This window comes from Bufo gargarizans, chromosome 9, assembly GCF_014858855.1.
Source record: "Bufo gargarizans isolate SCDJY-AF-19 chromosome 9, ASM1485885v1, whole genome shotgun sequence".
Taxonomy (NCBI): domain Eukaryota; kingdom Metazoa; phylum Chordata; class Amphibia; order Anura; family Bufonidae; genus Bufo; species Bufo gargarizans.
Genome location: NC_058088.1, coordinates 78,818,345 through 78,842,067, shown reverse-complemented (window position 1 = coordinate 78,842,067; position 23,723 = coordinate 78,818,345). Strand labels below are relative to the sequence as shown.

Genomic DNA, 23,723 nt, shown 5'->3' with positions numbered 1-23,723 from the left:
CTCATCTGTCCATAGGATGTTGTTCCAGAACTGTGAAGGCTTTTTTAGATGTCGTTTGGCAAACTCTAATCTGGCCTTCCTGTTTTTGAGGCTCACCAATGGTTTGCATCTTGTGGTGAACCTTCTGTATTCACTATGGTGAAGTGTTCTCTTGATTGTTGACTTTGACACACATACACCTACCTCCTGGAGAGTGTTCTTGATCTGGTCAACTTTTATGAAGGGTGTTTTCTTCACCAGGGAAAGAATTCTTTGGTCATCCACCAGAGTTGTTTTCCGTGGTCTTCCGGGTCTTTTGGTGTTGTTGAGGTCACTGATACGTTCCTTCTTTTTAAGAATGTTTTAAACAGTTGTTTTGGCCACACCTAATGTTTTTGCTATCTCTCTGATGGGTTTGTTTAGTTTTTTCAGCCTAATGATGGCTTGCTTCACTGATAGTCACAGCTCTTTGGATCTCATCTTAAAAGTTGACAGCAACAGATTCCAAATGCAAATCGAACACTTGAAATTACCTTTTATCTGCTCATTGTAATTGGGATAGTGAGGGAATAGCACACACCTGGCCATGGAACAGCTGAGAAGCCAATTGTCCTATTACTTTTGGTCCCTTAACAAGTGGGAGGCACATATGCAAACTGTTGTAATTCCTACACCGGTCACCTGATTTGGATGTAAATACCCTCAAATTAAAGCTGACAGTCTGCAGTTAAAGCACATCTTGTTCATTTTGTTTCAAATCCATTGTGGTGGTGTATAGAGCCAAAAATGTTTCAATTGTGTTGATGTACCAATATTTATGGACCTGACTGTATATGATGTGCTGTCCTTCTGTTATTCCTACTAACAGGTTTATGAATGAATTACCAAGTGGGTTTTACTATTGGGCATGTCCCCAACACAGTCTGGGATAAGGAAAAAAATCAAAAGAGTGTAAATCATAGAAACCCCTGAGTGGGACTCCAGAGGGATCAAGGAATAACTGCAGGGCGCCGAAGGACGAACAGGGTGAAAAGTTAGAGATAAGGGAAGGCTGCCAATGGTGGCTATGTATGTATGGAAAACCGTTAAATAGATAGACGGAGGAGAATAAAAGAGGGTGTATAAGGTGGCGCCAAGCTCCTAGTCGTAATTCAAAGCAGTTAGGGGTAATGATGGAAATAATGTGAGGCCGAGCTGATGGACACCAGCTACTTATTTTTACCCACCTATATATCTGCAAGTAGTATATTTTTAATAGTCTAGAGCAATGTATCATAAAATCATCATAAAATCATCATAACATCATCACAACATCTTCTCATGATTAACCTTCTGCCGTCACACTAACGCCGAAAGGCGTCAATGCTGCGGCGCTGCCAGGTCACACTAACGCCGATTGGCGTCATCTCGCGTGAGCCGAGATTTCCTGTGAACGCGCGCACACAGGCGCGCGCGCTCACAGGAACGGAAGGTAAGCGAGTGGATCTCCAGCCTGCCAGCGGCGATCGCTCGCTGGCAGGCTGGAGATCCGAATTTTTTAACCCCTAACAGGTATATTAGACGCTGTTTTCATAACAGCGTCTAATATACCTCCTACCTGGTCCTCTGGTGGTCCCTTTTGTTAGGATCGACCACCAGAGGACTCAGGTAGGTCAGTACAGTCGCACCAAACACTACACTACACCCCCCCCCCCCGTCACTTATTAACCCCTTATAAACCCCTGATCACCCCATATAAACTCCCTGATCACCCCCCTGTCATTGATCACCGCCCTGTCATTGATCACCCCCCCTGTCAGGCTCCGTTCAGACGTCCGTATGATTTTTACGGATCCACGGATACATGGATCGGATCCGCAAAAAGCATACGGACGTCTGAATGGAGCCTTACAGGGGGGTGATCAATGACAGGCGGGTGATCACCCATATACACTCCCTGATCACCCCCTGTCATTGATCACTTCCCTGTAAGGCTCCATTCAGACGTCCGCATGATTTTTACGGATCCATGGATACATGGATCGGATCCGCAAAACACATGCGGACGTCTGAATGGAGCCTTACAGGGGGTGATCAATGACAGGCGGGTGATCACCCATATACACTCCCTGATCACCCCCCTGTCATTGATAACCCCCCTGTAAGGCTCCATTCAGACGTCCGCATGCGTTTTGTGGATCCGATCCATGGATCCGTAAAAAATCATGCGGACGTCTGAATGGAGCCTTACAGGGGGTGATCAATGACAGGCGGGTGATCACCCATATACACTCCCTGATCACCCCCCTGTCATTGATAACCCCCCTGTAAGGCTCCATTCAGACGTCAGCATGCGTTTTGTGGATCCGATCCATGTATCCATGGATCCGTAAAAAATCATGCGGATGTCTGAATGGAGCCTTACAGGGGGGGTGATCAGTGACAGGGGGGTGATCACCCTGATTACCCTGATCACCCCCTGTCATTGATAACCCCCCTGTAAGGCTCCATTCAGACGTCAGCATGCGTTTTGTGCATCCGATCCATGGATCCGTAAAAAATCATGCGGATGTCTGAATGGAGCCTTACAGGGGGTTGATCAATGACAGGGGGGTGATCAATGACAGGCGGGTGATCAATGACAGGCGGGTGATCACCCATATACACTCCCTGATCACCCCGTCATTGATCACCCCCCCTGTAAGGCTCCATTCAGACATCCGCATGATTTTTTACGGATCCATGGATACATGGATCGGATCCACAAAACACATGCGGATGTCTGAATGGAGCCTTACAGGGGGGGTGATCAGTGACAGGGGGGTGATTACCCTGATCACCCCCTGTCATTGATAACCCCCCTGTAAGGCTCCATTCAGACGTCCGCATGCGTTTTGTGGATCCGATCCATGTATCCATGGATCCGTAAAAAATCATGCGGATGTCTGAATGGAGCCTTACAGGGGGGGTGATCAGTGACAGGGGGGTGATCACCCTGATTACCCTGATCACCCCCTGTCATTGATAACCCCCCTGTAAGGCTCCATTCAGACGTCCGCATGCGTTTTGTGGATCCGATCCATGGATCCGTAAAAAATCATGCGGATGTCTGAATGGAGCCTTACAGGGGGGGTGATCAGTGACAGGGGGGTGATCACCCTGATTACCCTGATCACCCCCTGTCATTGATAACCCCCCTGTAAGGCTCCATTCAGACGTCCGCATGCGTTCTGTGGATCCGATCCATGTATCCATGGATCCGTAAAAAATCATGCGGATGTCTGAATGGAGCTTTACAGGGGGGGTGATCAGTGACAGGGGGGTGATCACCCTGATTACCCTGATCACCCCCTGTCATTGATAACCCCCCTGTAAGGCTCCATTCAGACGTCCGCATGCGTTCTGTGGATCCGATACATGTATCCATGGATCCGTAAAAAATCATGCGGATGTCTGAATGGAGCCTTACAGGGGGGGTGATCAGTGACAGGGGGGTGATCAGGGAGTCTATATGGGTGATCACCCCCCTGTCATTGATCACCCCCCTGTCATTGATCACCCCCCCCCTGGTAAGGCTCCATTCAGACATTTTTTTTGGCACAAGTTAGCGGAAATTTTTTGTTTGTTTTTGTTTTTTCTTACAAAGTCTCATATTCCACTAACTTGTGTCAAAAAATAAAATCTCACATGGACGCACCATACCCCTCACGGAATCCAAATGCGTAAACATTTTTAGACATTTATATTCCAGACTTCTTCTCACGCTTTAGGGCCCCTAAAAAGCCAGGGCAGTATAAATACCCCACATGTGACCCCATTTCGGAAAGAAGACACCCCAAGGTATTCCGTGAGGGGCATATTGAGTCCATGAAAGATTGAAATTTTTGTCCTAAGTTAGCGGAAAGTGAGACTTTGTGAGGAAAAAAACAAAAAAAAAATCAATATCCGCTAACTTATGCAAAAAAAAAAAAAATTCTAGGAACTCGCCAGGCCCCTCATTGAATACCTTGGGGTGTCTTCTTTCCAAAGTGGGGTCACATGTGGGGTATTTATACTGCCCTGGCTTTTTAGGGGCCCGAAAGTGTGAGAAGAAGTCTGGGATCCAAATGTCTAAAAATGCCCTCCTAAAAGGAATTTGGGCCCCTTTGCGCATCTAGGCTGCAAAAAAGTGTCACACATGTGGTATCGCCGTACTCAGGAGAAGTTGGGGAATGTGTTTTGGGGTGTCATTTTACATATACCCATGCTGGGTGAGAAAAATATCTTGGTCAAATGCCAACTTTGTATAAAAAAATGGGAAAAGTTGTCTTTTGCCAAGATATTTCTCTCACCCAGCATGGGTATATGTAAAATGACACCCCAAAACACATTCCCCAACTTCTCCTGAGTACGGCGATACCACATGTGTGACACTTTTTTGCTGCCAAGGTGGGCAAAGGGGCACATATTGCAAAGTGCACCTTTCGGATTTCACCGGCCATTTTTTACAGATTTTGATTGCAAGGTACTTCTTACACATTTGGGCCCCTAAATTGCCAGGGCAGTATAACTACGCCACAAGTGACCCCATTTTGGAAAGAAGACACCCCAAGGTATTCCGTGAGGGGCACGGCGAGTTCCTAGAATCTTTTATTTTTTGTCACAAGTTAGCGGAAAATGATGATTTTTCTTTTTTTTTCTTTTTTCCTTACAAAGTCTCATATTCCACTAACTTGCGACAAAAAATAAAAAATTCTAGGAACTCGCCATGCCCCTCACGGAATAGCTTGGGGTGTCTTCTTTCCAAAATGGGGTCACTTGTGGCGTAGTTATACTGCCCTGGCAATTTAGGGGCCCAAATGTGTGAGAAGAACTTTGCAATCAAAATGTGTAAAAAATGCCCTGCAAAATCCGAAAGGTGCACTTTGGAATATGTGCCCCTTTGCCCACCTTGGCAGCAAAAAAGTGTGACACATCTGGTATCGCCGTACTCAGGAGAAGTTGGGGAATGTGTTTTGGGGTGTCATTTTACATATACCCATGCTGGGTGACAAAAATATCTTGGTCAAATGCCAACTTTGTATAAAAAAATGGGAAAAGTTGTCTTTTGCCAAGATATTTCTCTCACCCAGCATGGGTATATGTAAAATGATACCCCAAAACACATTCCCCAACTTCTCCTGAGTACGGCGATACCAGATGTGTGACACTTTTTTGATGCCAAGGTGGGCAAAGGGGCACATATTCCAAAGTGCACCTTTTGGATTTCACCGGTCATTTTTTACACATTTTGATTGCAAAGTTCTTCTCACACATTTGGGCCCCTAAATTGCCAGGGCAGTATAACTACCCCACAAGTGACCCCATTTTGGAAAGAAGACACCCCAAGGTATTCCGTGAGGGGCATGGCAAGTTTTTAGAATTTTTTATTTTTTGTCGCAAGTTAGTGGAATATGAGACTTTGTAAGAAAAATAAAAAAAATAAAAATCATCATCATTTTCCGCTAACTTGTGACAAAAAATAAAAAGTTCTATGAACTCACTATGCCCATCAGCGAATACCTTAGGGTGTCTACTTTCCGAAATGGGGTCATTTGTGGGGGTTTTCTACTGTTTGGGCATTGTAGAACCTCAGGAAACATGACAGGTGCTCAGAAAGTCAGAGCTGTTTCAAAAAGCGGAAATTCACATTTTTGTACCATAGTTTGCAAATGCTATAACTTTTACCCAAACCATTTTTTTTTTGCCCAAACATTTTTTTTTTATCAAAGACATGTAGAACAATAAATTTGGCGAAAAATGTATATATGGATGTCGTTTTTTTTGCAAAATTTTACAGCTGAAAGTGAAAAATGTCATTTTTTTGCAAAAAAATCGTTAAATTTCGATTAATAACAAAAAAAGTAAAAATGTCAGCGGCAATAAAATACCACCAAATGAAAGCTCCATTAGTGAGAAGAAAAGGAGGTAAAATTCATTTGGGTGGTAAGTTGCATGACCGAGCAATAAACCGCTAAAGTTGTGGAGTGCCGATTTGTAAAAAAGGGCCTGGTCACTAGGGGGGTATAAACCTGTGGTCCTTAAGTGGTTAAAAGCCATCACTTACTTTTATGTATTAGAAATAATAATGGGAAAAAACGAGACCCAAAAAAGACTCGCTTCACCAGGGAGGTGTTTTGTGGGATAAAGCTCAAGACACCCACAAAACTGACCTCCCTCGCCTGGATCGCTCGTAGAATCATAGGAAGAAACGGCAGTTCCACAATAGGTGCTTCTTGTGTTAATTCCTTTAATGGTGAAAACAGGTCTGGCTCAACGTGTTTCGGGGTCTTCTTGGTCCCTTTTGATCAGGAGCAGTCATAAAGCAATGAGAAGTACATGGCAGACAACACATATATATATATATATACCCCCCGCCTAAAGGGTGACAAATTACGTCATTTCCGGTCGTACAGAAAGTGATGCGTTCCGCTGTAGAACGCACTTGTTCTTTAATGTGTTTCAGTAAATGTTTCAACAAATAAACATAATATAAATATTATTGTGAGGTGGGAGGCGACCTGCTTCGCCTATGTGGGGAAAAGAGGAAAAACATAGCAGGCTTGGAGAGAAAATAAACCGGAGTAGGGAGAGTTCTCCGGAGTCAGCGGTACCGGAAGTGGGGTCACTTCCAGTCCGGACCTGGTGGAACGCATGGAGGCCAGTATGCAGGTGCGGGGCGCAGGGTTTCCATTGCGCAAGCGTTGAGCACATAAATGGAACGCAAATGAGCTCCTGTCAGCACTGGTCTCAAGGGAAAATCGGTTAACCCTTTGGTGTAGGAAAAAAGCTATTTCTTTCCACCATATGCTCGTCCGACCTAGGACGAGAATGCTCGTCCTTACTGGCCGGTACTTAAAGGGAACCTGTCACCGGGATTTTGGGTATAGAGCTGAGGCCATGGGTTGCTAGATGGCCGCTAGCACATCCGCAATACCCAGTCCCCATAGCTCTGTGTGCTTTTATTGTGTAAAAAAACCTGATTTGATACATATGCAAATTACCCTGAGATGAGTCCTGTCCCTGACTCATCTCACATACAGGACTCCTCTCAGGGTCATTTGCATATGTTTTAAATCGTTTTTTTGACACAATCAAAGCACACAGAGCTATGGGGACTGGGTATTGCGGATGTGCTAGCGGCCATCTAGCAACCCATGGCCTCAGCTCTATACCCAAAATCCCAGTGACAGGTTCCCTTTAATGCCCTAGTATGAGCATTCTCACTCTAGGGTTAACCGGCTGCCCCACATGCGCTGCCATGATCAGCAGCAGGGGCTCGGCTGATACTTACAGCCGGGCCCCTGCTGTATCCGCCAGCAATGGTGAAAACACTGATGCCGGCGGATTAACCCCCTGTATGCCCCATACAGTGGGTTTTCGGCAGCTTGTACATCCCCTATCGGGTCCCTGTGCTGCGGTGATGGGGGACCCGATGGTTGCTATGGCAGCCCTGATGTCTTTCACAGGCATCCGGACTGTCAGCTACGGAAGCCCAAGAGATCCAGCCCCAGTGATGGGTCTCCTAGGCAATTGTCAGCATCTTCCAGTGTAAGGCACTAACAGTTCAATACAGCACAATACAGATGTATTGTGCTGTATTGAAACAGGGATGAGACCCTGAAATGTTGAAGTCCCATAGTGGGATAAAAATAATAAAAGTGAAATAAAAAAGGATAACAATAAATAGATACAAAAATTAAAGTTTCAATTTAAAAAAATCCCCTTCCCCATAAAAAGAGACATACATTAGGCATCACTGCATCCTTAACCTGCTCTATAAAAATATACCATGATCCACCCCGTCCAGCCAACACCGTAAAAAACAAATAAATAAAAACTGTGCTAAAAAAAGCCATTTTTGTCACTTTTCATCACAAAAAGTGTATTACCAAGCGATCAAAAAGTCATATGTACCCAAAAATAATACCAATAAAATAGTTGTCTCATCCTGCAAAAATTGAGTCACTACAACTGCCAAAAATAAAAAAGATATTGCTTTCAGAAAATGCCTTTATTGTTTAAAACCAAAATATCAATTTAAAACAGACATATTAGGTATTCGCCATGTCCGTAACAATCTATTCTATAAAAATCTGTGCTAAAAAGTCACCATACAGCACAAAAAGTATAATACCAAGCGATCAAAAAGTAGAAATAAAACGGTCATCCCGCAAAAAATGAGACCCTACATAAGACAATCGCCCAACAAATAAAAAAGTTTGGGTTTCAGAAAATGGAGACATAAAAAACATGATTGTTTTTCTTTCACAAATGCTTTTATTGTGTGAAACTAAAATAAATATATATTTAAAAAAAAGACAAATTAGGTATCGCCACGTTTGCAACAACCTGCTCTATAAAAATATCATATGATTTACCCTGTCAGGTGAAAATCGTAAAAAATTTTTTTTATAAAAAACAGTGACAACATTTTTTTTGTCACCATACATCACAAAAAGTGTAATACCAAACGATCAAAAAGTAGCATGTCCCCCAAAATAGTACCAATCAAACTGTCACCTCATGCTGCAAAAACTGAGCCCCTACATTTTGGGCATAATCGTCCGAAAAAATAAAAATCTGATGGCTTTCAGTAAAAGGAGACACAAAAACATGATTTTTTTTTTTCAAAAATGCTTTATCATGTAAAACTGAAACAAAAGAAAAATAAAAGTTGACATATCTGGTATCGTCGCCTCCATAACAACATGCTATAAAAATAGCAAACTGGGCCAGAATAGCAAAAATGCTCTACAAAAATGGCAAAACTGGGCCAGAACAGCCATTTTTTGGTTACCTTGCCTCACAAAAAGCATAATATGGGGCAATCAAAAGTCATATATACCACAAAATAGTACCAATAAAAGTGTCACCTTACCCTATAATTTCCAAAATAGGGTCACTTTTTTGGAGTTTCTACTCTAAGGGTGCATAAGGATTAACACATTTTGAAAAAATGGGTTTTGAATAACTTGAGGGGTGTAGTTTCTATAATGGGGTCATTTATGGATGGTTTCCATTATGTAAGCACCACAAAGTGACTCCATAACTGAAGTGGTCCTTAAAAAAAGTGGGTTTCGGAAATTTTCTAAAAAATTTGCTTCTAAAACTCTAAGCCTTATAAGATCCTAAAAATTATATTTACAAAATGATGCAATCATGAAAGTGGACATATGGGAAATGTATGGTAATAACTCTCTTATGATGTATCACTATCTGCCTTAGGCCTCTTCACATGAAGATTGTGTGCCAGTGGCTGTATTGCGGCCCGCATACTGCGGGTCCGCAATACACTGGCACCGGCCAGTGCACAGTCCGCATCACGGATGCGGACCTATTCACTTGAATGGGTCCGCAATCACAGAGATGCAACATCTTTTTGGAGGAGTGGTCCTAAACTTTTGATCAGGTGAAAAACAGCCTGTTTCAGTTTATTAGTTGTTTTCATTAAATTGAGTGCTCAAAAAATGTTTTGTCTCACTCCCATTTCTTCTTGTTGCATGCTGAAGCTCTACTTGGAACCTTGTTAAGATTCAGCCATGCTAAATAGGATTTTTTGCCATTTTTCAAGTGGTCTTAAACTTTTGATCAGGACTGTACCATTGTGAAGCATCTATTAATAGGAGTATGTTGTACCATTCCTGTATTATTCCTGCTAGAAGTTTACAAATAAATTACTAGAAGTCTACAGTAAGAGTGGTGCTGGGTGTTACCAGTAGAGTGTGCGCCCGACTCTGTCCAATGAGTGCTGCTGTTGTCAGACTGTGCAGGGACACACCCCCAACTGGTAACCTCCATCTGTACCTTTACTGCAAGCTGCTGATAATTCATTTATAACTTCTAGTAGAAATTATAAAGGAATGGCACAACATAGAGGCATAAGAATAGATGCTCCAGAATTATTACATGGGGAATGCAAGTAATTACTACAACAGACATGTCAGGAGAGGCGACGGGTCCTCTTTAAATACCCTGTAGCTTCTTACTGAACATGCTTTATTTCCTCAGGTCAAAGAAGTGCCTTAATTTTGTCGATACCTGCCTTATTAAGAACTACACTCATCGGCCTACAACCGAGACCCTGCTTAAACATTCCTTTGTACGAGATCTACCAAATGAACGCCAAATACGCATCATGCTGAAAGATCATTTGGACAGGACAAGAAAGAAGAAGGAAAAAGGTGTGTAATTATTGCCGTTAGTGAAGACAGATTCCTTCCTACCAACTCCATTTAAAGGGGTTGACTCATTATAACAACATATCCCCTATCCACGGGATGGTGGATAAGTATCTGATTGACAGGGGTCAGACCACTGGGAGGTCTGCCGGTCAAGAGAACGGGGGCCAAGTTCTGCCATTTGAATGGAACAGCCCAAACTCGTGCTTTTCCTCTTCTCCATTCAGCTCTATGGGACTGCCAGAGATGGCTGGGCACAAGCACTTATTTCTGTCAGCCCCATAGAGTTAAATGGCACGGCTGCCTTTCCATTCCAATGGGGGAGCAGGGGCCTCTGTCCTAGTGATAGCAGGGACCCTAGCAGTCGGACCGCTGACGATCAGACACAGGATAGGGGATACGTTGTTGTAATGGTAGTCCCTTTAAAAGAAATCAATAAAATCTAGAGTCAACAAACCCCCACTGATCCATATCTGAAGATAGCCAGATAAAAAAATGTGGCGTTTTTCTGTCCAATGCAGAGATCTGGCATTATTGATGCATCAGATGCCTTAAACCATGGGATTACTTCTGGCATCAGTTTCCCTCCATTGTTTGGCCGGTACTCAGTCGCAAAGAGGCATTTTCATCTGAGGTGGGGGTATTTTCATCTCAGGCAGAGGACCCCTGTTCTATAGATTTAGATGCAGGTTCCCACAGCTACAGTATAAGACATACTGTATGTGTCATATCTGAGATGAAAATATTCCTTTAAGGCATCTTGCACATGACCGTATAGCTTTTTCAGTATTTTGCAGTCAGTTTTTCATGGATCCGTTGTTTAGTTTTTCGTTTCCGTTCCTGTAAAAAATCTCTGTATGGTTTCCGTATGCGATCCGTTGTTTGCGGATCGCAAACAGAAACATAACATTTTTAATCATTAATGTAATGTACAGTAATGTGTTTTAACAATATACACATGGGCAAAGTGGGCATAGATCCGCTAAAATCGGATGACATACGGATGTGTTCGGATTTTAGCGGACCCATTGACTTGAATGAAGCCACGGATTGTTATTTGTGGGCAATAATAGGGCAAGTTCTATCTTTAAGCAGAACAGAAATACGGAAACGGAATACATACGGAGTATATTCCTTTTTTTCCCCTGTGGAACCATTGAAATGAATGGTTCCGCAAACGGAATCCGCAAAAACGGAACGGAAACAAAAAAAAAAAAGAAGTTTGTGTGCAAGAGGCCCAAGTAAAATAACTTTTAAATTGACTGTTAATCAAGCCTAGTATCAGGTATGAGAGATTGTTGAACTGCTCATTCCTGATAACGGATCAGTATAAAAAGGTGCTGGTGATTGCCCGATGACCGAGCAAAAGCTCATTCATCAAATGCATATATCAAGGGTAGAAAAACAGAACTGGATCGCTCATCCACAATGCTATGCTTCAATCTAGTTAAACTCGCTTCTCAGCGCAATATTAAACTGTAAAGCCCCCTATACTGCATGCTGTACAAGGCATTAGGGAACATTTTGATGAAAAGGCATTAGCCCACTCACCACGCCAAGGTTGCCTCTTTGAGTGGGACCTACTCTGACAAAAAAGGCGCAGCACACTGTGGTGATAAAGCGGCACTGCCCTAGTAGGCGGCAGGACCCAGGAGTCAAACAGCAACCCTGCTGTCTGGCAATGCCATTGTGCTGCGCCTTTTTGTCAGAGTAGGTCCCACTCAAAGAGGTGACCTTGGCGTGGTGAGTGGGCTTATGCCTTTTCATCAAAATGTTCCCTAATGCCTCTTGTACAGCACGTAGTATGGGGGGCTGTACACTAATATTGCGCTGAGAAGCGAGTTTGATTAGATCTAAGGATAGCATTGTGGATGAGCGATCCAGTTCTGTTTTTCTCCCCTTGATATATGCTCAGTCATCACATGATCGAGTCTTTCAGCCGAAACCAAAAATCATTAGTGTGGATTTATCAAAAGTGGTGTAAAGGAAATCTGGCTTAGTTGCCTATAGCAACCAGATTCCACCAGGTAGCTCTGACAAATAAAACCTGAATATGATGTGTTGCTATGGGCAACTAAGCCAGTTTTCCTTTACACCAGTTTTGATAAATCTCCTCTAATGTTGAGTGAATATAAGTCCATTTGTGAACTTTGATCCAAGTTTCAGAGAAAATGTTTTTTTCTGTGAAGCTTAATTTCCTCGTGCCTCGTGGTAATGAATCAATTCCCCTGAAATTGAGCACAAAGAGCTGGCCTCCGCCATCTTAATTGAAAATCCTGTACGAAATCTCGTACATGGTGACGTCATCACAGGCCACGCAAGATTTTGTGCTGGATCTTCAATCAAGATAGCGGCAGTTAGCTCTTCGCAATCAAATGAATGAGGCAAGAATGATTTTTTTATTTTTTTTATTTTACATTTGAATTCTAATGTCAGATGCCACAATCAGCGATGAATGTGGCATCTGGGGGGTACAATGGCAGGGAACAGTGCAATCGTTGCTCCCTGTCATTGCACCCACTACTTACAAAGAAATGCGCTTTTTGATGAAGTCATTTATGAGAAATCTTCCTTTTTCACGCATTTGCATACACGCAGCCGGTCAGCAGGGAATAATTACACTGCCGACAGATATACCAACCCATGGCTTTTGTTTTTTCAGATGAAACAGGATATGAGTACAGTGGAAGTGAGGAGGATGACGAGGAGATGAATGAAGAGGAAGGCGAGCCAAGGTAAGTAAAGGCACCATTTCTGCTTTATGACACAACACATAAGCAGAGGACAAAAGTATCGGCAGAAAAGATCATTTCAGGTAAATCGCTCAGGACTTATCCGGCCTGCCAAGGATATAAACTGCGGCACAGAAGATAACGGACTCTGCTACTGTATAAGCACTGTATTGGCTGTCAAAGTCAAAGTAGATTAAAAAGTTATTTTAGAAGCTTAAAAGAGACGCACGTTCATCGTGAGAGCACAAAGTGTCGTTAGAGATAAACATAGCATTTACCAGATTTTACAGGAATTACATCTTAATTGAATTATTTCTTGTAAATTATACAGCAGCACCAATATACTCCACAGCCTTGTGCAGAGATTACTTTCACATCAGCCCATCTCCCCTTAGGCTCATAATACACTGTAATTTACCTATTTTAGGAGCAAAAATTAGACCATTTACATAACGTAATATTAGTAAAATAAAATGTGATAATCAAGGATCCTTTTACATGGGCAAATTTCAAGCCTGTAACAAGCGCAGAACACAGATACAGCATGGCGATTCACTTAACCCCTTAATGACCTAATGATTTTTTTCATCTTTTTATTCCAAACGACATAACAGTTTTATTTTTCCATCAAGGTAGCCACACAGAGGCTTGTTTTTTGCAGGACAAGTTGTAGTTTTTAATGGCACCATTTTAGTGTACACAATGTATTTTTTTTTTTTTTACTTTTTTTTAACCATTTAACAGTCCCACAAGGGGACTTTAATAGGCGATATTTTGATCGCTTCTATAAATCTTTTGTGCTGCTCAGTGCTATACTGACAGTCACCAGCAGGCTGCACCAGAGAGGCACGGCCTGCTAGGATACAGACAGGCGGGTCTTCATTAGGGCCTAGGCTCCCATGCCAAGGAGTTGCCACCCCACACCACTGTATACCGCTTAGATGCTGCGGTCCCTATTGGCTCCAGCATCTAAGTGGTTAAACAACCTGGCGCTTCTGTCCATTTGAGCCATTAGAGCAGGAGCATGGCTTTAATATTAGAGATGAGGCAGTCAAGCCTAGAGCCCTGTAGTGACCGCTGTAGAGAGTAGACATTTGTGGTCACTAAGGGGTTAGTAGTATTGGTGGTTACTAAGGGGTTAAAAGTGGCCAACAGCCAATCTGTCCAGAATCCACTATATACATACACACTTAGTTCAGCAGAGCATGTATATGTTCTGAAAGGGTAGAAAGGAGAAATCCTCTGCCAGACCCTTCTGATGGCAGCTTCTCACCTGGAAGATCAAACGAATTGGGCGAAACATTTGACCAATCCTCTCTCCTGGCATCAACTGTCAGGAGCTTCCCATACACATTATACTATACTATAATGTGTATGGGGCCTTTAAACCTTTGTAAAACAAAGCAATCATCCCGTGAATAGAAACTATTAATACAAATCACAGGTCCCAATTCACACGCCCCCACTGATCTCATATTTATGACCTATCTTGTGGACAGGTCATCTATACGTTGAGCCTGGAAAACCCCTTTAGATCTACATCTATACAGAGGTTTTGAAGATAAATTAGCAAAACAAAAAATATATTCGAAAATTAAAATCAAAAGAAAATTTTTGACCTATTTAGTTTCAACAAAGGAAAAAACTTTAATTCACCAAAACTACCGCAAATTATCAGAGAGGGTAAAATATTTTGACAAGCAGTGGATAAACATTTTCATCATTACAACATTTTTAAATCAAAATGTGATTATTGCCTAAAATGCACCACAATGGAAAAAGTCAAAAAATTATTTGTAGGTTCCAAAATAAATGATTTTTATGTATAAATAATCAACTTTATTCCAGTAAGCAATAATTGTGTCATTGATCTTTTGGTGAATTTACTCTGGACAGTTATCGTTACAATCAAAAGCTTATAAATTGTAACAATACATGTAAATGGGTCTAGTGGAGGGACAAAAAAAATACCATTCTTCTAAACACTAGGTTTTCTCAGACAGAACTTATGGGACAGAGTGACCCCTCCCTAGACGTGAGTTTGGCCGTGGTGTCTTAAGAAATTCTAATTTTCATGAACAACTAACGTTAAAAGAGTAGAAAAAGCTGCCACAAAAAGTAATTGCAAATTTATAAGGTGGAAAAAGGTTACAAGAAACAAGCCAAGGTTTGGGTCCACCACCACATCAGTTGACATGTCTGCATGTGGTCATGTGAGTGAGCCAATTATAGATACTGCAGGGACGTCAGCCAAAGTAATGTCACTACAGCAGGTCATGACTGTTCGGCCCGCTCACATTACATGTTGCCCCCGTGAAGGACTTCCTCACTGTCATGGAACCATGAACCGGACGTACAACAAGAGATAAGTGGAAATAAGAAGGCTTTATTGAAAATCAAGCTGTAAGGCGAAAGTCCAAACGGATGGCTAAACCGAAGCAGGGTCTTGCGAAGCCAGAGGTCAGGAACCAGAAGGGTAGTCAGACGAAGCCAGGATCAGGAACCAGCAGGGTAGTCAGACGAAGCCTGGATCAGGAACCAGCAGGGTAGTCAGACGAAGCCTGGATCAGGAACCAGCAGGGTAGTCAGACGAAGCCTGGATCAGGAACCAGAAGGGTAGTCAGACGAAGCCTGGATCAGGAACCAGAAGGGTAGTCAGACGAAGCCAGGATCAGGAACCAGAAGCAGCAGCAGTCTTAGAAGCATGTGAACACAGGAGGACCAAGCAAGGAACTGAAGCCACAGACCTCCTATATATATATATATGAGCTAGGCATCCAGCTCCTCCCAGTGGGAAGGAGAAGCCGCAGGGTGGGAGGCTACAAGAAACCCAGAAACCAAGATGGCCGCCAGCACATGTCAAACGAAGGAGAACAGCAAGAAGGTAAGACCATGACAGTACCTCCCCCTCAAGGGCCCCTCCTCCGCGGAGTAAGGAACGGTTTCTGAGGGAAGCGTGCGTGGAAGGCTCGGAGCAAGGCAGGAGCATGGACATCTGCGGAGGGAACCCAGGAACGCTCCTCTGGACCATAACCACGCCAATGGACCAGAAACTGCACCCGACCGCGGACCAGGCGTGAGTCCGGGATATTGCTCACCTCATACTCCTCACGATTGCCCACTTGGACCGGACGAGGCCGAGGAACCGAGGAAGTGAAACGATTACACACCAGTGGCTTCAACAGGGAGACATGAAACACGTTGGAGATCCGCATGCCAGGAGGAAGCGCAAGGGCATAGGCTACCGGGTTTACCCTGCGAAGCACTCGGAAGGGACCAACAAAGCGAGGCGCCAGCTTGGGAGTGGGCACTCGAAGGTTGAGGTTGCGGGTGGACAACCATACGCGGTCTCCGACCTGGTAGGAAGGAGCGGGCGCTCGTCTGCGATCAGCCTGGAGTCTCTGGCGCTGCGCAGAGACCTCAAGGGACCTCTGGATCTGTACCCAAGAAGCACGTAGGACGGAAAGGTGATCCTCCACAGCCGGAATATCCTGTGGAGAGAATACCTCCGGTAACACGGCAGGTTGGAACCCATAATTGGCCATGAAGGGAGATGTCCCAGAGGAAGAGTTCACCGCCGTGTTCCTGGCAAACTCAGCCCAAGGCAGGAGGTCAACCCAATTGTCTTGGTGATCGGAGACATAGCAACGAAGGAATTGCTCCAAGGCCTGATTGGATCGTTCTGCGGCCTCATTGGACTGAGGGTGGTAGGCCGAGGAGAAAGAGAGATGAATCCCCAACTGGGAGCAAAAGGCGCGCCAGAACCTGGACACAAACTGACTCCCCCGATCCGACACAATCTCCTTGGGCAACCCGTGCAACCGGAAGACCTCCCTGGCAAAAATAGTGGCCAACTCTTGTGCAGAGGGTAACTTCTTGAGAGGAACACAGTGGCACATTTTGGAAAACCGATCCACAATCATGAGAATGACCGTATGGCCTCGGGATGCAGGGAGGTCCACAATGAAATCCATCCCCAGGTGTGACCATGGACGCTCCCCGGTGGCTATGGGTTGCAAAAGGCCCAACGGAAGGTGCCGAGGGGACTTACTCTGGGCACAAACGGAGCATGCCGCTACATATGCGGCGATGTCGGAACGTAGAGAAGGCCACCAGAACAGACGTGAAACAGCCCAGGACAGCTGGTAGGTTCGCAACAACCGAGTGCGCAACTCCTCAGGCACAAAACATCTGCCGTTGGGTCTCCCAGAGGGAGCACCAGATTGAGCCGCCAAAATCTGCTCACCCAGGGGAGAGGTCAGGCTGGTGCGAATGGCGGCCAGGATCTGATTCGGAGGTATGACCGAAGTCGGAATCGACTCCTCCCCGGACAGCTCGGAGTACTGCCGTGATAAGGCATCCGCTCTGATGTTCTTGGAACCGGGTAGGTAGGAGACCACGTAATTAAAACGTGACAAGAACAGAGCCCATCTGGCCTGACGTGGTGTCAATCTCTTGGCCTCAGAGAGGTAGGTCAGATTCTTGTGGTCCGTCAGGATGAGAACCGGAACCACCGAGCCCTCGAGCAAGTGCCTCCATTCTTTAAGGGCCTGCACGATGGCCAATAACTCCCTGTCACCAATCTGATAGTTGCACTCCGCGGAAGACAAATTCCGGGAGTAAAACCCACAAGGAAGCAGAGGACCCTCTGGTGTTCTACGCTGAGACAGAAGGGCGCCTACTCCCGTCTCAGACGCGTCCACCTCGAGGACAAAAGGCAACCCAGGGTTGGGATGCGACAGAATCGGAGCCGACACAAAGGCGGACTTTAGAGCCTCAAAAGCTCGGATGGCCTCGAGCGGCCAGACCTGGGGATTACTGCCCTTCCTGGTCAGATCCGTGAGAGGCTTGGCTAGCATGGAAAAGTCCTTGATGAACTTCCGATAATAATTGGCGAAGCCCAAAAAGCGCTGCAGGGCACGAAGACCACTGGGCTGGGGCCACTGTAAGACAGCCGAAACCTTCTCAGGATCCATGGAGAACCCCTCAGCGGAAATGATGTAACCTAAGAAGGTTACCTGGGATCGGTGAAATTCGCATTTCTCAAGCTTACCGAACAGCTTGTTCTCTCGTAACCGTTGCAACACTCGTCTGACATCCAGAATGTGGGCCTCCATGGATTCAGAATATACCAAGATGTCATCCAAATAGACCACCACACACTGCTGCAACAGGTCACGGAAAACATCGTTGATGAATTCCTGGAAGACTGCGGGCGCATTGCACAACCCAAAGGGCATAACCAAGGATTCATAATGACCGATCCTGGTGTTAAACGCGGTCTTCCACTCATCGCCCGCCTTGATCCTTACCAGGTTATATGCCGCCCTCAGGTCGAGTTTGGTAAAGACCGTGGCCCCTTTGAGGCGATCGAACAGCTCGGAAATCAAGGGTATCGGGTAAGCGTTCTTGATCGTGATGCGATTGAGACCCCCGTAATCGATGCAAGGCCTCAACTCACCGCCCTTCTTTTTCACAAAGAAAAATCCAGCCCCTGCCGGGGACGAGGATTTGCGAATGTGTCCGCGTGAAAGCGCCTCCCTCACGTACTCCTCCATGGCCTCATTCTCCGCTACCGACAGTGGATAGACTTTGCCACGAGGAGGAACGGCACCAGATTGTAACTCTATGGCACAATCGTATGGGCGGTGCGGAGGTAGGGCAACCGCACGCACCTTATCGAATACATCCTGGTACTCCTCGTATTCAGGAGGCAACAGAGAGTCCGAGGAAGTACACAGCAACTTGACAGGCCCATGGATGCAACTAGCCCCACACTGCGGTGACCACGAGAGGATCTCGGCCGATCTCCAATCGAAAGTCGGATTATGCTTCTGGAGCCAGGGGTACCCCAAGACCACCGAGTAGTGTGGAGACGAAATAACCTGGAGACAGACCGACTCTCTGAACGGCACCAATGGCCATCCCCACTGGAAGGGTCTCATGAGTCACGTGTGGCGGCAGAAGGGGTCTGCCGTCTATCGCCTCAAGAGCCAGTGGGGAACCTCGAGGCTGCAGAGGAATGGAATTGGCGGCAGCGAACACACTATCAATGAACAAACCACCAGCACCAGAGTCCACCAACGCCTGGGTCGTCACCGAGCCCCCGACCCAGGAGAGGACAACAGTAATCAGTGGTTTGACAACACGGGAAACCGGGGACGAGGAGACTCCACCCAAGATCTGCCCCCGACAGGATCTCAGGTGCGAGCGTTTCCCGGACGCTTCGGGCATGCCAACCGAAAATGCCCACCGAGACCACAGTACATGCATCGGCCCTCGCGTCTCCGGAGTACCCTCTCCCCCTCGGACAGGCGAGCAAACCCCAGCTGCATGGGTTCACCCCCAGACAAGTCATCCCCAGGAGGCGTGGGAGGAGAGGGAGGCACGGGTGGGACAGCAAACGTAGGCGCCAATCTGTTAGAAGACCTCCGCAGGCTCTCCTTAAAGGAAGGTCTTTCCCCGAGTCTGGTGTCAATCAAAATCAGGAAAGAAATAAGAGACTCGAGCTCCACTGGTAGGTCCTTAGCTGCAACCTCATCCTTCAAGGCATCCGAGAGACCATGAGAGAAAGCAGCGACCAGAGCCTCATTATTCCAGCCCACCTCTGCTGCCAGGGTACGAAACTCGATGGCGTATTCAGCTACGGATCGTGAACCCTGTCTGATGGACATAAGGAGCTTCGCAGCAGAGGCAGCACGAGCCGGCACATCGAATACCTTCCGAAGAGAAGCAACAAAACCGGAAAACTCGGCAACCACCGGATTGTTGTTCTCCCATAAAGGGCTGGCCCAGGCCAAGGCCTTGTCCGAGAGCAGCGAGATCAAGAAGCCCACCTTTGATCTCTCAGTAGGAAAGGCATGTGGCAGCAACTCGAAATAAATGCCCACCTGGTTAAGGAAACCTCGGCACTGAGTTGGCTCTCCCCCAAAGCGCTGTGGAAGGGGGGCAGAACCGGTCATACCCCGAAACACCGCAGGCGCAGCAACAGGTGTCGGGGTAGACTCTGGCGCAACAACCGGAGCGGCAGTAGGAGCGGGCCCAGGAGTGACAACCGACCCATCTGCAACGGAAGCTAAATGAGCCGTGCGTTCAAGAAGGGTTTGCAACGCCACAGCGAACCGACCCAACAGGTGATCCTGCTGATCAAGTCTGGCAACCAGCGTAGGTAGTGAGGATGGCCCTGTACCGTCAGAATTCATGGCTTGGTCCTAATGTCATGGAACCATGAACCGGACGTACAAGAGATAAGTGGAAATAAGAAGGCTTTATTAAAAATCAAGCTGTAAGGCGAAAGTCCAAACGGATGGCTAAACCGAAGCAGGGTCTTGCGAAGCCAGAGGTCAGGAACCAGAAGGGTAGTCAGACGAAGCCAGGATCAGGAACCAGCAGGGTAGTCAGACGAAGCCTGGATCAGGAACCAGCAGGGTAGTCAGACGAAGCCAGGATCAGGAACCAGAAGGGTAGTCAGACGAAGCCAGGATCAGGAACCAGAAGCAGCAGCAGTCTTAGAAGCATGTGAACACAGGAGGACCAAGCAAGGAACTGAAGCCACAGACCTCCTATATATATAAGCTAGGCATCCAGCTCCTCCCAGTGGGAAGGAGAAGCCGCAGGGTGGGAGGCTACAAGAAACCCAGAAACCAAGATGGCCGCCAGCACATGTCAAACGAAGGAGAACAGCAAGAAGGTAAGACCATGACACTCACTCATGTAGGTAACCAACAAAGGACCAGAATAAAGATAGGGAGGGAACTGTGGGAAATTTGTAAGGTGAGTATATTGATCACTGAGCGTTCCACCAACAGGTTAGTTCTGCTGTTTCTTTAACTCTCATAGACTTGAATGGAGACAGACATTAATGTCTACATTCCATTCTAGGTGGGAGAAAACTCAGTGATTTGGCTAGGGCAGAGTCTGCAAATTCGCTCTCTTTTTGAAAAGAAGTCGATGCTCAACCTTTTCAACAGGCCTTGTGACATTACATAGGATTATAGCTAAGCCAGTACCTCATCTGCAGACCACTGTTTAAGGGTGACTGGCCCTTATAAGAACAGAGAGAACTGGGTGAGACCCCTTAGTCAAGATTTGGGGGTACTATTTCTCATTAAGGAGAGTGCATAGTAGGTATAAGGAGTCTTATAGGCCAGCATAGAGTACCTTGGTGACAATGGAGGCTTAGCTTTCTTTTCTTTTTTGGAAAGGGAGCCAATTTGCATACCTTATTCTTAGAGGAGCTTATAAGACTCTTTATGCCTATAGACGCTCAATAAGGAAAAATAGTATTCCCCCGAATAGTGTGGAATCTGGAATGACCCTGGGCTATCAAAGAGAAGCCATCTCCTCAGGCTCTCCCAGATTTTGCCTAGTGTTCCTTTAATGGCACATAGATCCGTACTTTAGACGGATTAAAATTTCGGGACAATGTAATGGAAATGTTCAAGCTTTTTAGAATAGCCGTTTTAGTGACAAACCTGCATCGGTACATTCATATATTTTTTATTTAAAAGGTAGACTAAACCTAGAAATGAATGATAAATGTAGGTGGAAGAAAAAAATTACAATGCTTGTCAGTCTTTAGGATACTCAGCATTTTCTGTAGATGTCTTTTACTTTTGGTTATTCTACATTTTGTGTTCTTTTAATTAACTCTGTAGTTCACAGTAGGTGGCTCAATCTAGAGCTAAACCTTTTGGTAAGACTTTGTTTAAAAAAAAAATTGCTTCTTTAGAAAAAGCCGTGTATGTGTTTAGGGAAACAAATCTGTTATGTGTATGCGTGAATGTATTAAAGTGCTATGGAGAAAAAGATTCATTGTATTTTAAATTATTCACATGAAAGACTAGATTTGTCTTTTCTCAGACTTTCATAGTGTTTTAAAAGGAAAATGACAGCTCATAAAAAGCCTCCAAATTGTAATCATTGCATAGTGTAAATCATTGATTCAGATTATGCAATTTGTATATATTTACACTTCTCCCATTATGCCCCTGCAAACCACCAGTAACATGCATTGAGAGTCTTCTCCATTATGTGCACATGCTCAGCAGTCCTCTCAATGCATGTTACTGGTGGTTTACAGGAGAACAAGGCAAGTATTAGCATACAAATTGAATAATCAGAATCAACAATCACTAGGCAATGCTGAATGTAGTTTGGGGGTTGTTTAGGAGCAGACACTCGTTTTTAAAAGTAATTTTCCAGGATTACAAAAATATGTCTGATACCTTTCAAAAATAGCAAAGCACCTGTCCATGGGTCGTGTCCAAAATTGCAGTTCAGTTCCACATTTGTGACTGAGCAACAGTCTGAGGTTAGGGGTTGTGCTTTTCTGTTAGATAGCAGCCATGTTTCTCTAAGTCCATACATCCTCTTTTTGGTTGCATGGAGACACTTGTACTTAGTAATTTTGCTTAAAAACAGCAGAACTCTTTTTTTGTGGAAAGTGAAATCTTTGCAGGACTGGGATACAAAAAAATAAATAAATCAACTTCCATTATCTTATTTTTTTTTAAGCTCCATTGTTAATCTTCCCGGTGAATCGACTCTCCGTCGTGAATTCTTGCGATTGCAGCAGGAAAACAAGAACAGATCAGATCCTCAGAGACAGCAGCAATTACAGAAGCTAAAAGACCAGGAGAAATACAAAAAACAGCTCCTGGCCGAACGCCAGAAACGGATCGAGCAGCAGAAGGAGCAGAGGAAAAAGCTGGAGGATGTAGGAATTGAGCATCTTTCCCCTTTTTATTAAATACACAAACAGACCATTTGTCATCTATAGTACACTAGGGCAACAACAAAGCAGAACCTATAAAGTATGATTCAAGTGCAGTCTGAGGCAGGGGGCGTAGAAAACAGTTTGACCCATTCTAGGTCACATACAGCTTAAGACTATGTGTACATTTTATTGCTCCAATAAATAAAACATTAAAAATAAGCAGATTAGTAAATAATGTTAAATATATCTTATTTTGTACCTACAGCTTTTATGCATGCCTATACGTCTCCATGGTTACAGACTACAAACAACCCTTGTATGTAGTCTGAACCTGCACTGTTTTCTCTTAGCCCTTTTATTGGTAACGTTCTGTTCAACGACAAATGTTATTTAGGCATGTTGCTAGATTAGACAATGTGAAAGCCCCTTTAGGCTTGCACAGTAGTGTTAGCTTTTGGAAGAGCCCCTTAGGGCAGATACAATTACAATACTAAGTAAACACCAGTACAAACTCCTCTTAATGCATATATTTAACATGTCCAACTTCCGTATCTCTATATAAAAGTAGCACAGTAGGTTAGATACGGCCAGCATATTCTTTGTAATGCCCAATTATTATTATTTTTTTTGGACATTGACAGCACCAGAAGAGGGAGCTGGAGCTAAGAAAGATCCAAGGCTATGAGCAACGATCAACAGAATGGGAAGAGCAGATAAGAGCTGGAAGAGGAAAAAACGACAGAAAACAGATGGATAAGGAGAGATGTCTCCTGGCAGATATACCTGATGGGGTTGAAAAGAAACAGGTAGACATAACTTAATATACTGCATATACTGGCTATTAATCACCATTGTGAATCACGATGGGTGCTTACCACTTTTGGTTCACAATATCAAGTTGCAGTCAACTGTGTGGAGGCCACATTGCACATTTCTGCACTATGTTGCAGTCGTGTTCCTCCAGCTCTTTGCTTTTCTTATATAGCTCACCTTCCATAACTAGTTTAATGGCTACTCTTCTTCCCACCATATCCTGTATGCACTGGATCTGAACTGCACTGGCAGATACACAGAGAGCTTGGAGGGGCACTTTAAAGTTTTTTTTTTAGCTTTAAG

The 23,723-nt window shown here is 44.8% G+C and overlaps 1 protein-coding gene across 1 annotated transcript in view; it reads left to right on the top strand.

Moving 5' to 3' along the window:
* The window catches only part of NRK (Nik related kinase), a 334,012-nt gene that overhangs the window by 99,536 nt on the left and 210,753 nt on the right, over positions 1 to 23,723 (top strand). Inside the window, exons 10-13 of the mRNA XM_044306320.1 lie at positions 9,988 to 10,160; positions 12,820 to 12,892; positions 22,406 to 22,607; positions 23,249 to 23,413. Coding sequence (XP_044162255.1) covers positions 9,988 to 10,160; positions 12,820 to 12,892; positions 22,406 to 22,607; positions 23,249 to 23,413 — 613 coding nt within the window. The remainder of the gene's footprint in view (positions 1 to 9,987; positions 10,161 to 12,819; positions 12,893 to 22,405; positions 22,608 to 23,248; positions 23,414 to 23,723) is intronic.